This window comes from Coenobita brevimanus, chromosome 85, assembly GCF_032717465.1.
Source record: "Coenobita brevimanus isolate Jiangsu-jjx chromosome 85, ASM3271746v2, whole genome shotgun sequence".
NCBI lineage: Eukaryota > Metazoa > Arthropoda > Malacostraca > Decapoda > Coenobitidae > Coenobita > Coenobita brevimanus.
In genome coordinates this window covers 7,293,706-7,306,044 of record NC_137038.1, presented here as the reverse complement: position 1 = coordinate 7,306,044, position 12,339 = coordinate 7,293,706, and the positions used below count along the sequence as shown (strand labels likewise).

The 12,339-nt window shown below is 42.6% G+C and overlaps 1 protein-coding gene across 2 annotated transcripts in view; it reads left to right on the top strand.

The window, feature by feature from the left end:
• The first annotated feature begins 319 nt into the window (after positions 1–319).
• Positions 320–12,339, top strand: part of LOC145410377 (ribosome biogenesis protein WDR12 homolog) — a 50,069-nt gene continuing 38,049 nt past the window's right edge. For both annotated transcript variants that reach the window (XM_080280530.1, XM_080280529.1), the window contains exons 1-2: positions 320–539; positions 10,899–10,987. In XM_080280530.1, the coding sequence (XP_080136656.1) occupies positions 436–539; positions 10,899–10,987 (193 nt within the window). In that variant the 5' untranslated portion in view covers positions 320–435. The remainder of the gene's footprint in view (positions 540–10,898; positions 10,988–12,339) is intronic.

Here is a 12,339-nt window from a genome sequence, read left to right as displayed (position 1 = left end):
TTTCGGAATCATCAGCTGCTATCAAAAACCCACAGAGCAGCTCAGTATAAAACACGGGTATCAGGCGTGGTGTAACATGGCTGCCGCTACACCAGCGCTGCCCTGGCGGCGGCTACATAATTTCCCGGTGCTACCCCAGGTTCACTCTGAGGAACCAGCATATGAAACAGCACATTAATTTTTAAAAGCATTGTATTTAAGTAAGCACTATTATTACTTCAAGAAACTTAACTGCAAAAAGTATTCTTAATTGCAATTAGGTATTAACTGCTTTATATTTATCCTCCTTCAACCCTCATGTGTTTTTGTTGATGTTTATGCCGCAAGCCCATAACTCCCAGACTTGCAGAGTTGCTGCCGTGGTGGTCGCGTGTACTGTTGCTTGTGTATTGTGATATGCGCTGTTGTTGACAGAGAAATATCCAGATTTTCAATATGAGTGAAGTAAAAGGTGGAGAAGCCGCAGGTGGCACCACAGCTGAGGCAGAAGCAATAGTCGACGCAAGTGTTCTGGTCAGGTTCACCACGAAACAGCAGCAGTGAGTAGCGTACCGAAAGTGTTCAAGTTATTGTGTGTCTGGATTTCACAGAGCCCTCACTTGTGTAAATTGAAGAATTATGTCCACACAATGAAGTGTTTATGAGAGAAGACAGGAGTTTAGGTCAGACTTGGAGTCTACTAATAAGTCCATTTATGGGTATTATTAGTTGGTATAAAGTTTTAGCTCAAGTTTGCAAAACAATTTTAATGTGGAGTGTGACATTTTCAGGCCAAAGTAGGGTAAAATTTCACCACGTGGATTCGGTAATTCCATGTTTCTGCTTTCATTTTCATGTTCTTAACGAAAATAATTTTAGAACATTACTTGGTTTTCAACTACAGAATGTTCACAGAACGAAAAAATTTTGCCTTAGGGTACTTAAGGAAGTTGCATGGTTGCCCATATCTACTTAGTTTCTGATAAGTTTGCCAATTTAACTGGGAGTTCCCCCCCCCCAGACCCCCAGTGATTTTAACACCAAGGTTTGCCACTGCACCTAATGTTAAAAGCCTCCAGTACGGTATTTATCAGGGCAGAACTTTTGGCCTAACCTATCCAGACCAGCTTGTGAAAGACCCATTTGAATTGGAAATTTGGAAGACCTATGTCTGTGTCATAAAATATTGATAAAAGTAAAGGGGTTCTTCTGGTGTCCAGTCATTTGGCCCATAATATGGAGTGATATAGGCAATATGGTATATACTGTATATATATATATATATATATATATATATATATATATATATATATGCAGTATATATATAGGGAACCTCTGTGGTACAGTGGTAGAGTGTGCGTTTCGTACAAGGGTGAACCAGAGTTTGTTCCCCGCCAGGGTAATAAACTTTGGGAGTGTTCACCCGGCCACGTGCTGCATTGGTGGACACAAGGGGTACTGTGGTTGACCCAGTGTCGCTTACTATAAAGTATGCTTGCACCCATTTGGCTTGTGTGGGCCGATTACACTTGGTTCACAGACTACACATACATCCAAAGCCACTCCAACACTACAATTACACTTACAAGCACTTCTCACCCTACATACAATCTCTTCCAGACAGCCTAAGCCGCTTGGTAGCGATACATTGGCTGTATCGTCTCGACTTCAGTCAGGATAGGCCGGTCCTGCAGTGGATACTCAGAAGGCTGATGATGATGATTATATATATATAAAATATAAGTGGCTGGGAGAAGGGAGGTGAGAAGACAGGAAGAAATCGGTAGGATAGAAGTTGTGGAAGCAGTGAAGAAAGTGTATTTGGGGAAAGACCCAGGAATTGATGAAGTGTGTGGTGAAATGCTGAAGCATGGGGGAGAGATAATAGTAGAATGGATGTGGAAGACGTGGAGATTGGCCTGGGAGGAAGGTAGAGTCCCGGAGGATTGGAAGTCAGGTATAATTATTCCCTTGTACAAAGGAAAAGGGGAAAAAGAAGTGTGTGTTAATCATAGGGACATTTGTCTTCTTAGTGTTATAGGAAAAGTGTATGGTAGGATACTTATTGACAGAGTTAGGGAAATAACAGAGGAATTAGTTGGAGATGAACAGGGAGGCTTTAGGAAGGGAAGAGGTTGTGTAGATCAGATAATCATTCTTAGATCTTTAGTGGAAAAGTTTCAAGAGAAGGGAAAGAAGTTGTATGCGGCCTTCATGGATTTGGAGAAAGCATGTGACAGGGTGGATAGACAAGGATTGTGGAAAGTATTAAGAATATATGGAGTAGATGAGAAGTTGTTGAATGCTGTGAAGAGTATGTACCGGGTATGATGGTACTAAGGCTGCAGTGCGTGTGGTTGGTGAACTGAGTGAATTTTTCTCTTTGAAGGTTGGGTTGAAACAGGGATGTGTCATGTCTCCATGGTTGTTCAATCTGTATATGGATGGGATAACAAAAGAGATACAAGGTAGGGCAGTGGATGTTGGAGTGGTCCTAGTGAGAGAGGGTAATGTTTGGAAACTCGCTGTACTTTTGTTTGCAAATGATACTGTGTTAAGTGAAGACGAAGGGGAGCTGCAAGGCTTGGTGGATGAGTTTGGGAGAGTGTGTAAGAAACTGAATCTAAAGGTGAATGTAGGAAAGAGTAAAGTGATGATCTTTGAGAGAGGTGAAGTCAGCGAATGTACAGTGAGGTTGGATGGTGAGGAAATGGAAAATGTGAGTACATTTAAGTACTTGGGGAGTGTGATGAGTAAGGGTGAAGTGCTTGAAAGGGTACAACAAGGAAGAAAGGTTGCTGGTTCCTTGAAAGCAGTGATAAGAAACAGGGAAGTGAAAAAGTTACTATATGACAGTACAGTATTGTGATACCAACTCTAACGTATGGAAGTGAAGCTTGGACGTTGTTGGAAGGACACAAGTCAAGAGTGAGAGCAGTGGGAATGAGTTATTTGAGAGGAGCCTGTGGAGTCACATGGAGAGACAGGCTGACAAATGAGGATATAAAGGAGCATTGTGGTGTGGATGTGCATGTGATAGGAAGTGTTAGGAGCAATACACTGAGGTGGTTTGGCCATATGGAGAGGGTGGAGGGTGAGAGACTGATGAGGAGAGTGTATGTGAGTGAGGTGGAGGGGGGGAGAGGGAGGGGGAGGCCGAGGATGAGATAGAGGGATGGAGTGGAGAGGTATGTGAGTTGGGAGCAGGGCAGGGGACAGGGCTGCATGGAGGCGATTTGTTTGTGGCCACCCCGTACAGGATTAAGGCGTCTGGCAGTAGATAGATAGATATAAATGTCGGTATATATATATATATATATATATATTGTATATATATATAAATATATATATATATATATATATATATATATATATATATTGTATATATATATAAATATATATATATATAAATATATATATATATATATATATATATATATATATATATATATATATATATATATGTTTATATATATACTGTTTATATATATACAGTAATCACTCTAATATCCGTACGCCCAATAACCGAACATCCCCACTACCCGGACATAATCGTCCTGGGATCCAACATCCCCCCCCCCAAAAAAAAAAAAAAAAAAAAAAAAAAAAAAAAAAAAAGATTTATTCCTGTCTGTAATTTGAACTTACTGCCCGCGCCACGGGAGAGCATTGTTTTGGCCCGTCATTCCTCCGACGTCCGATAGAGCGCTGCTGCATCCTCCCCACTTTCCGCCTGTCTCTCACCGCGAGTGCTCGCTCGTCGTAATGGCTGCCCACGTGATCGCTTTTGTGGTGGTGCCCTGCCTGCTGCAGGGCCTCCTGCTGCTTTCGGGCCTCCTCTTAGTGTGTGTGATGATGGCCCCGCCACCTGAGAAAAGGAAGAGAGTGGTGTTTACTCTGGAGAAGAAGAGGGAGATATTGGAGAAAGTAGATGCGGGGTGGTCTTCTTCCCGCATTCTCCGCGAGTTTAACCTGGCCCGGTCTACTTTGTTCGATATCAAGAGGTCCCGAGACAAACTCATGCAATACACGGCTGACTTCTCGTCGAGAAACAAACGCAACATGGAAAGGAAGGTTATGTTTACCCCCAAGTTTGCAGAAATCAACCGATCCACGTTGATTTGGTATTGACAACAATGTGCTGCTGGTGTGATGGTACGTGGAACGGAGCTGAAGACTGCTGCTGAGAAGTTCGCCAGGCTTCACGACGCCCTAGAATTCAAGGCATCCGAGGGTTGGCTCTTCGCGTTCAATTTGCGGCATGGCCTTACCAACCGTAAAGCACATGGCGAAGCATTGGACGCTAACGAGGATGGAGTTGACGAGTTTCGGCACAAGGTGAAAGGCTTAATTGACAGGGAGGGCCTAACTCTCGGTCAAGTCTACAACGCTGACGAAACTGGCCTATTCTATCGCTCACTGCCAACGAACACTCTAGCCGAGGAGACAGAGAAGCGTGTACCTGGCCGCAAGCTTTCCAAGGAACGGATATCTGCTTTGTGTTGTGCCAGTGCTAACGGCATGCACCGGCTTAAGCCCGTTGTTGTTGGCCGCGCAAAGCAGCCTCGGTGCCTTCGTGGGATGATGGATGTCCTTCCTGTCGTCTGGTACCATTCTTTGAAGGCATGGTTCACAGCTGTGATCTTCAAAGACTGGTTTCATCGTCATTTCATCAAGGAGGTCATCCATTACCAGATGAAGACACTGGGAATCCCGCGCAGCCAGGTAAAGGCCCTCCTTCTACTCGACAATGCATCAGCCCACCCGTGCGACAAGGACTTGGTTGCTGAAAATGGCCGTATTAGGTGCATGTTTCTGCCACCTGATACGACTGCTCTCATCCAACCAATGGACCAAGGAGTGATCGTGGCAACAAAGCGCCTATACCGTCGGAAGTTCCTGGACGAGGTGATGGTTGTTCTCGAGGACGAGGACGAGCGCAGGGAGGGACGGGACACACGAGGCAAGCGGACTTTGGAAAACCTTCGCCGCTACAACATCAAGTCTGCACTGTACAACTGGGCTAGTGCATGGAAGGAAGTCCCTGTGAAAACTCTGAAAAATTGTTAGTCTCGTCTGCTTCTCGGAACGGATGTGGAGTACGATTTTCTAGGGTTTGACATGGATGACTTCCATGCACGGTTGCGTACGCACGGCGACGATGTAGATGTGGACGCTGTTCATGAGTGGTTGGATGACGACGAGGGCGATCCTGGGTATCAGACATTGTCTGATATCGAGATCGCGTCTTCGGTTGCAGGTGTTAGTACCGAACTTGAAGATTCCGACGATGATGCGGACTCCTCTCAGCATGACACTACTCCAGCCATCCCCAAGCTGAGCGCACTCTGGGAACATCTAGAGTTCGTCCTAGACTACCTGGAACACCCGGACTGCGACAGTGAGATGGGGCCCTTGGGACTCGTGGAGGAAGTGCGTGCTTTCAGGCAGCACATCATCAATCGTCAGAATCGTCGGTCATTGCGTCAGTCAGCCATTGACAGTTTTTTCAGGCCCGTGATCCCTGCTGTGCCCAGCCCTGGCTCCACTCCATTGCCTCCCCAAGACAGGCCCTCATGCTCCGAGCCACAGCCCAGCACATCAGCCACGGTGGAGTCACCGCTCGACGTGAGTTTGCGGCTGTCTTCAGAGTCCTCTGCAGTGGGTACACCATCACCACAACCCAGCGATACACCCGTAGGTCGCCTGCCAGTGATACTCTCGGACTCTGACAGTGAATAAACAGCAAGAACATCTCCACTAGACCACACGGGAATTTTGAGTGTTGTGCAGTGAAAAAAACAGTGTGTTGTGTTAAGGATTTAAAGTTGTGAGAGAAAAGACTCTATAGAAAAAAAATTTAACGTAAGTAGACTTGTTTGTTTTGGCTTTGGAAAATGAAAAGAATGGGAAAAGTTAAAGTGCAACACTTAGTAAGTTACAATGGAGCATTATTTAGACAAAAGTGCACACTGTGAAGAGAACGGACTTCTGTGTGTTATTGACTAAGTTCAGTGCAAGACTTCAGGAACGGTGTACTGCAAGTGCTTCAGGAAATCGTTCTTACTGTCAGAGTCCGAGAGGAGCCGGTTATTCATCGAGGTGGCCAGGGACTTGCTGTAAGTAGCCAGAATGTTTCATACTGTACTTTTTTCCATACTATACTTACCTCATGTCACTCTTTAATATCCTTTATTGGTGTGAATAGGGTGTTAGTAGCTATGCATGTGCAGTAGGAATGTGTTTTTCTGAGTTAGGCTAGGTTAGGGTCCATAAGTACCAGAATGTTTATTAATGTATGAACATACTGTACTTCTAAACCCTAATTTTATGTTTCTTTTGCATTTATTTCAGTCATTTATGTGCCTTATTGGTGTGATTTGGGTCTTAAATAGGTGTTATGCATGTCCAGAGGGAGTTGTATAGGTGTTTCTCTGAGTTAGGGTCCATAAGTACAAGTCCATAAGCTGGGGCCCAATATCCGGACAAAACCAATAACCGGACCTACCTATGGCTCTATTACGTTGGATATTGGAGTGATTACTGTAATGTGACAGCTCGTCAGTGTGCTGCCATCAGAATCACAGTACAGTAATGGGTTATTTTACGCTATGAAGTGAAATAAACGTGCAGCTGACCTTTTCAGTGCAATTAGAAATGTAATACCCTGTAACTGGAGGCAAAGGTTATAGTACTCATCCTGAAGGAATTATCATTGCACTGGAAATTAGTTGTAAGTGCTGTCATTACCTTATAATAACTCATAGAGATTCATAATCTTCCATTTCTTGCCAGACATTATTATCTCACAAATTCAACCTTAACTGATTAAATTTTTCAGTTGAGTTTTAAATAAGTATTCATTTCAAATAACACCTACATGCACTGTACCATATATCACTGTTCCTTGCCAGTGTTGGTTTTCATTTGTGCAGAATTCAGCTTTTAAAAATGTGTATATTTTACTTCCCTCTGCCATCTTTACCTTATCAACTGTTTACTCCCGGTCATGGGATGCTTGTGGCTGTCCTTGTTGCCCAGTGCTACCATGCATCCGTTAATGCCCAGGATTGTGTAAATTTTGCCCATGTTCTGGGGGCAGGACCATTTTATACCAGTCCTGATCAGTCTGATTTGTCTGAAACTGTCTTGCCAGAACAGCCATGGGACTAGTCAAACTAATTTAGACTGGTCTGAAAGCCTCACAAAAAAGTGGCTTAAGTAAGGCGGTTGGGGGTAGAATATATAGGTAGCTAGCTTCATCCACTATCACATACCGGTATAGCCTACATTAGAATTACTGTAGATCGAGTTAAGTTAGGTTACTTATATGTCAGCTTGATAATGGAAGCAGATAGAGGCTGAATAATATTCCTCCTCCTCCTTATTTACTAAGTTCATTACTAAACAAAGCATTTGCACCAAAAGGGTAACAGAGAAGTTCCACTCTAATTTGGTAAAAAAAAAAAATAAATAAAAAATAATGTGTGTGTGAATTTTGAGGGTGGAACTTGATATTTACCAGTTCTTAAAGTCTTTGCTGTTTTAATTGTTTATTGATAATGAGGAAATAGGGAAATTTTTTAGGATGTTACATTAATGGATTTCATAGTTGTGTTGTGCATTGTATTTGTCTAGTAAAATACTGGTAATTTTTTCTCTATAAATGCCTCAAATGCAACTTTATGTCTCTTAGAACACATGTTTACATTCATATCCCGTATGGAGGAATGCTGTTTTTGCCTCAATACCTAGACAGGTTAGGTTGGATTTTTCATTCATTCATTCATTGGATGGAAGTAATGCGAGTATAAGTGGCTGGGGAATGGCTGGGAGAAGGAGGGAGGTGAGAAGACAGGAAGAAATCAGTAGGATGGAAGTTGTGGAAGCAATGAAGAAAGTTAAATCGGGGAAAGCCCCAGGAATTGATGGAGTGTGTGGTGAAATGCTGAAGCATGGGGGAGAGATAGTAGTAGAATGGATGTGGAAGATGTGCAGATTGGCCTGGGAGGAAGGTAGAGTCCCGGAGGATTGGAAGTCAGGTATAATTATTCCCTTGTACAAAGGAAAAGGGGAAAAAGAAGTGTGTGGTAATCATAGGGGCATTTGTCTTCTTAGTATAATAGGAAAAGTGTATGGTAGGTTACTTATAGACAGAGTTAGAGAAAGAACAGAGAAATTAGTTGGAGAAGAACAGGAGGCTTTAGGAAGGGAAGAGGTTGTGTAGATCAGATATTCATTCTTAGATCTTTAGTGGAAAAGTTTCTAGAGAAGGGAAAGAAGTTGTATGCGGCTTTCATGGATTTGGAGAAAGCATATGACAGGGTGGATAGACAAGGATTGTGGAAAGTGTTAAGAATATATGGAGTAGATGGGAAGTTGTTGAATGCTGTGAAGAGTATGTACGATGGTGCGAAGGCTGCAGTGCGTGTGGATGGTGAACTAAGTGAATTTTTCTCTGTGAAAGTTGGTTTGAAACAGGGATGTGTCATGTCTCCATGGTTGTTCAATCTGTACATGGATGGGGTAATAAAAGAGGTACAAGGTAGGGTAGTGGATGTTGGAGTGGCCCTGGTGAGAGAGGATAGTGTTTGGAAACTCCCTGTACTGTTGTTTGCAGATGATACTGTGTTGTTGAGTGAAGACGAAGGGGAGCTGCAAGGCTTGGTGGATGAGTTTGAGAGAGTGTAAGAAACGGAACCTAAAGGTGAATGTAGGGAAGAGTAAAGTGATGGTCTTTGAGAGAGGTGAAGTCAGTGAATGTACAGCGAGGTTGGATGGTGAGGAATTGGAAAATGTGAGTACGTTTAAGTATTTGGGTAGTGTGATGAGTAAGGATGGAGGTTTGGAGGGTGAAGTGCTTGAAAGGGTACAGCAGGGAAGAAAGGTTGCTGGTTCCTTAAAAGCAGTGATAAGAAACAGGGAAGTGAGCATGGAAGTAAAAAAGTTACTACATGACAGTATTGTGATACCAACTCTAACGTACGGAGTGAAGCTTGGACATTGTTGGAAGGACACAAGTCAAGAGTGAGAGCAGTGGAAATGAGTTATTTAAGAGGAGCCTGTGGAGTCACGTGGAGAGACAGGCTGACGAATGAGGATATAAAGGAGCGTTGTGGTGTGGATGTGGATGTGATAGGAAGCGTTGTGAGGAACACACTGAGGTGGTTTGGCCATGTGGAGAGGATGGAGGGTGAAAGATTGACGAAGAGAGTGTATGTGAGTGAGGTGGAGGGTGGAAGAGGGAGGGGGAGACCGAGGATGAGATGGAGGGATGGGGTGGAGAGGTATATGAGAGAGGGGGGTGTGAGTTGGGAGCAGGGCAGTGAAATGGCGGGGGACAGGGCGACTTGGAGGCGATTTGTTTGTGGCCACCCCAAACGGGATTGAGGCGTCTGGCAATAGATAGATAGATAGATTCATTGCCAGACGCCATGGGTGGCCAAGGGCACTAATCCTCCACCAACCTCACTTGACACAGGGAGAACGTTATGCCAACAGCATCTGGTATTCCCAGGCGGTCACCCATCCAAGTACTAACCAGACCCAATGTTGATAGACCTGAGGGAGAAGTGTGTAGAGTAAAAGTTTCATCTTTTGGTGAGGTATTTAAGTAGATTATTAAAAATTCAGAAATCCAAGAATATCCCATCCTTAAAATTGACTTAAGTTGCAGATTAATAAACCATTTACCCCAAGCAGCAGATGTAGTTTTCTATTTAACTTTTTTTTTTTTATTGATTTACGTATTCACATGCTTTTATGTGATAACACAGTTTCATGTGGTGGCACTTATAAATTTGGTTATAAAAATGTCACTTAGGGGTCCTCCTTATTCCCCAAATAGTCAGCAGGTGAAGGACAGTTTTAGTCTGCGGTCCATCAGGTTCATGGCCCGATGAACTCGGGACCATGAATATAATAGCAAGGCTCTTGTTTTCTGTTGTTGTTGCTATGGTGGTTTTTAGCCTATATAGTTTCTTCCTGTTTGCATGACTTTTTTGTTATGGGTGGAGACCTTTCAACCCTTCCTAACCTTACTGATGTCTAAACAGGGTATTGGTATGATACCTAATTCACTTTTGTCCCCCACCCTCCATTAATTTTATTGTACTGGTTTCCTTTCACTGTACAGGTGCTCTTAAGAAAAGTCAGTTTGCAGCTTTATACTGTACAAAGATTTTTTTTTTTTTTTTTTCCCCAAGAGTTTGTATTATAAATAATTTAATTTTGATGGTTATTTCTATCACAGTTTATGTGTAGCCGAACCCAATCCAGCCTAATTTAGTTGAAAATCTAGAAGAAATATCTCCTTTCTATCAATACAATACTGTATTTCTTTCCTTGCTAAACTGTAATCTGATTATCAAAGTAACAGAGTTGAAAAGTTGCAGAAATATGTAATTGTGCCATTATTAATAATAGAACCTCACCAGTCTTACAAACACAAAAAAATATACCTTATGCAAACGAAGACTGAGAGGCCCCAATCCAACCATAAAAGAATCATTCTTTATTCTGTAACTTTAGTATCACTTAGTCCTACCTTTAATTTTTTTCAGTCCCCAAAGGCAGTTAAATTACATATGTCAGGAGCATTAAGTTTCCTACTGTCAGAGGAGTTTTACTATCATTTTTTCATCCTAACTAATTTTGGGATTTCTGATAAGGTAAATAATGTTGTTGGTAAGTGTAGTATGGTACCATAGTAGAAAAAAAAAAAAAATACGCGGAATGTTAAAGTTGTCATAACACTAATATGGTATTGGTTCATACATTCATGATGTAGAATACTTAACTGGTTATGATGATGATGATGATTTAACTTGTCTTTTCAGGTAACATGCCTTTTGTGTCAGTGTTCATCAATGATGATGATAGAGACTAATGATGATATTTGATGAGCTCCATTTCTTCAGATATGCAGTCCCTGGGGCATCGGTGTCCGTTAAGGCCAGCTCCAACCCAGCTGAGCTCAATCAGGTCATCAAGGCATTCATACAGCAGGGTAGGTATAGTCGGTTTGTTTTCACATGGTAGAACTGGGTCTGTCCAACAGCTTGAATACTAAGTTCTTGTTGCATGAATTTGATACACATTCGCTATAAAGATAAGAATGAGTCATATTGGTTACTTGTTAAATTGACCCTCCAACTGGAAATGAGTTGTCTTGGGTACTTGTTAAATGACCCTCCAGCTGGACTGGGGTGGCTGAATCGGTAGAGAGTTGGCCTGCAGTCCTGACGGACCCTGGTTCAAATCCCGCTGGGGCAGGGAACAGTTTAAGGATTTGAATTTCATAAAATCAGACTTTACTGATCTACCAGAAGGCCCGCCGACATGTCGTAAAAATACCCCCGCTAATACCAATACACCAGTCCTGTATGAGACAGCCCTAGCATGTATTCAATATGGACGGTGGGTGTTAGCGCCGAAGTGGTGACATGTAGAGGTGTGCGGTACGTAGGAGGACTACTGGGCCTTGAAAGCAGGCTGTGTAGCCTATGCCCAGAGTCGGACACACACACACACACACACACACACACACACACACACACACACACACACACACACAAAAGAAAAAAACATGGCTGTCAACTGAGCTGTAAAGTTACCGGTACTCATATTTGTCTGGTTACAGGAAATTTGCTGTAGTGAAAGAATGAGGAGGGGAAGACCTGTAATTAGTTGAAACTAGGGGTCATATTTGAGTCAACTTTTGGGGGTTTTCTAGTGCCTTTTCATTGGGAAATTATTTTCCAAATTATACCTCAGTATGCATGTGCATTATGGTATTTATGAAGTTATTCTAACACTGACACAGTTTGCGTGTATAGCATACAAGAGAATACAGCGATCCATTGATTATCATTCATATTTGGTGCCGCACATGGACCATGATAATGGAACTGTGGGATAACGAATACACAGAACCTATGGGATTTATCCAAATTGGTACCAGGCATCCTATGTGTAGTCCCTAATTTTCCCTTTTATAACAATTTAAACCCACTGAATGCATAGTATACTGTTATGGTATGTACCAGAAACACACATAGGCATCATGAGGTTAATAGACAATGATGAAAAAGGGCACAATATGGAAGAAACATGCCATAGAGAGACTCCAGGGCTTAGGGAGTGGAGAGGAAGGGCCATATTCTTTGTGGCTGTCTTTTTCCGTAGTGTTGTATTCTGCACGTTATGCCTCGGTATCCTCTTGTACGTTACTGATGCAAACTATGTTGATGTTCAAATGATACTAGTGATATACAAGAGAATGTTAAAGTCTATTATGTAATATAAATTGCTTGAGAAGGGGTGCTGTGAAGCCTCCTATGCCACCTAGAAAAGGGCCAA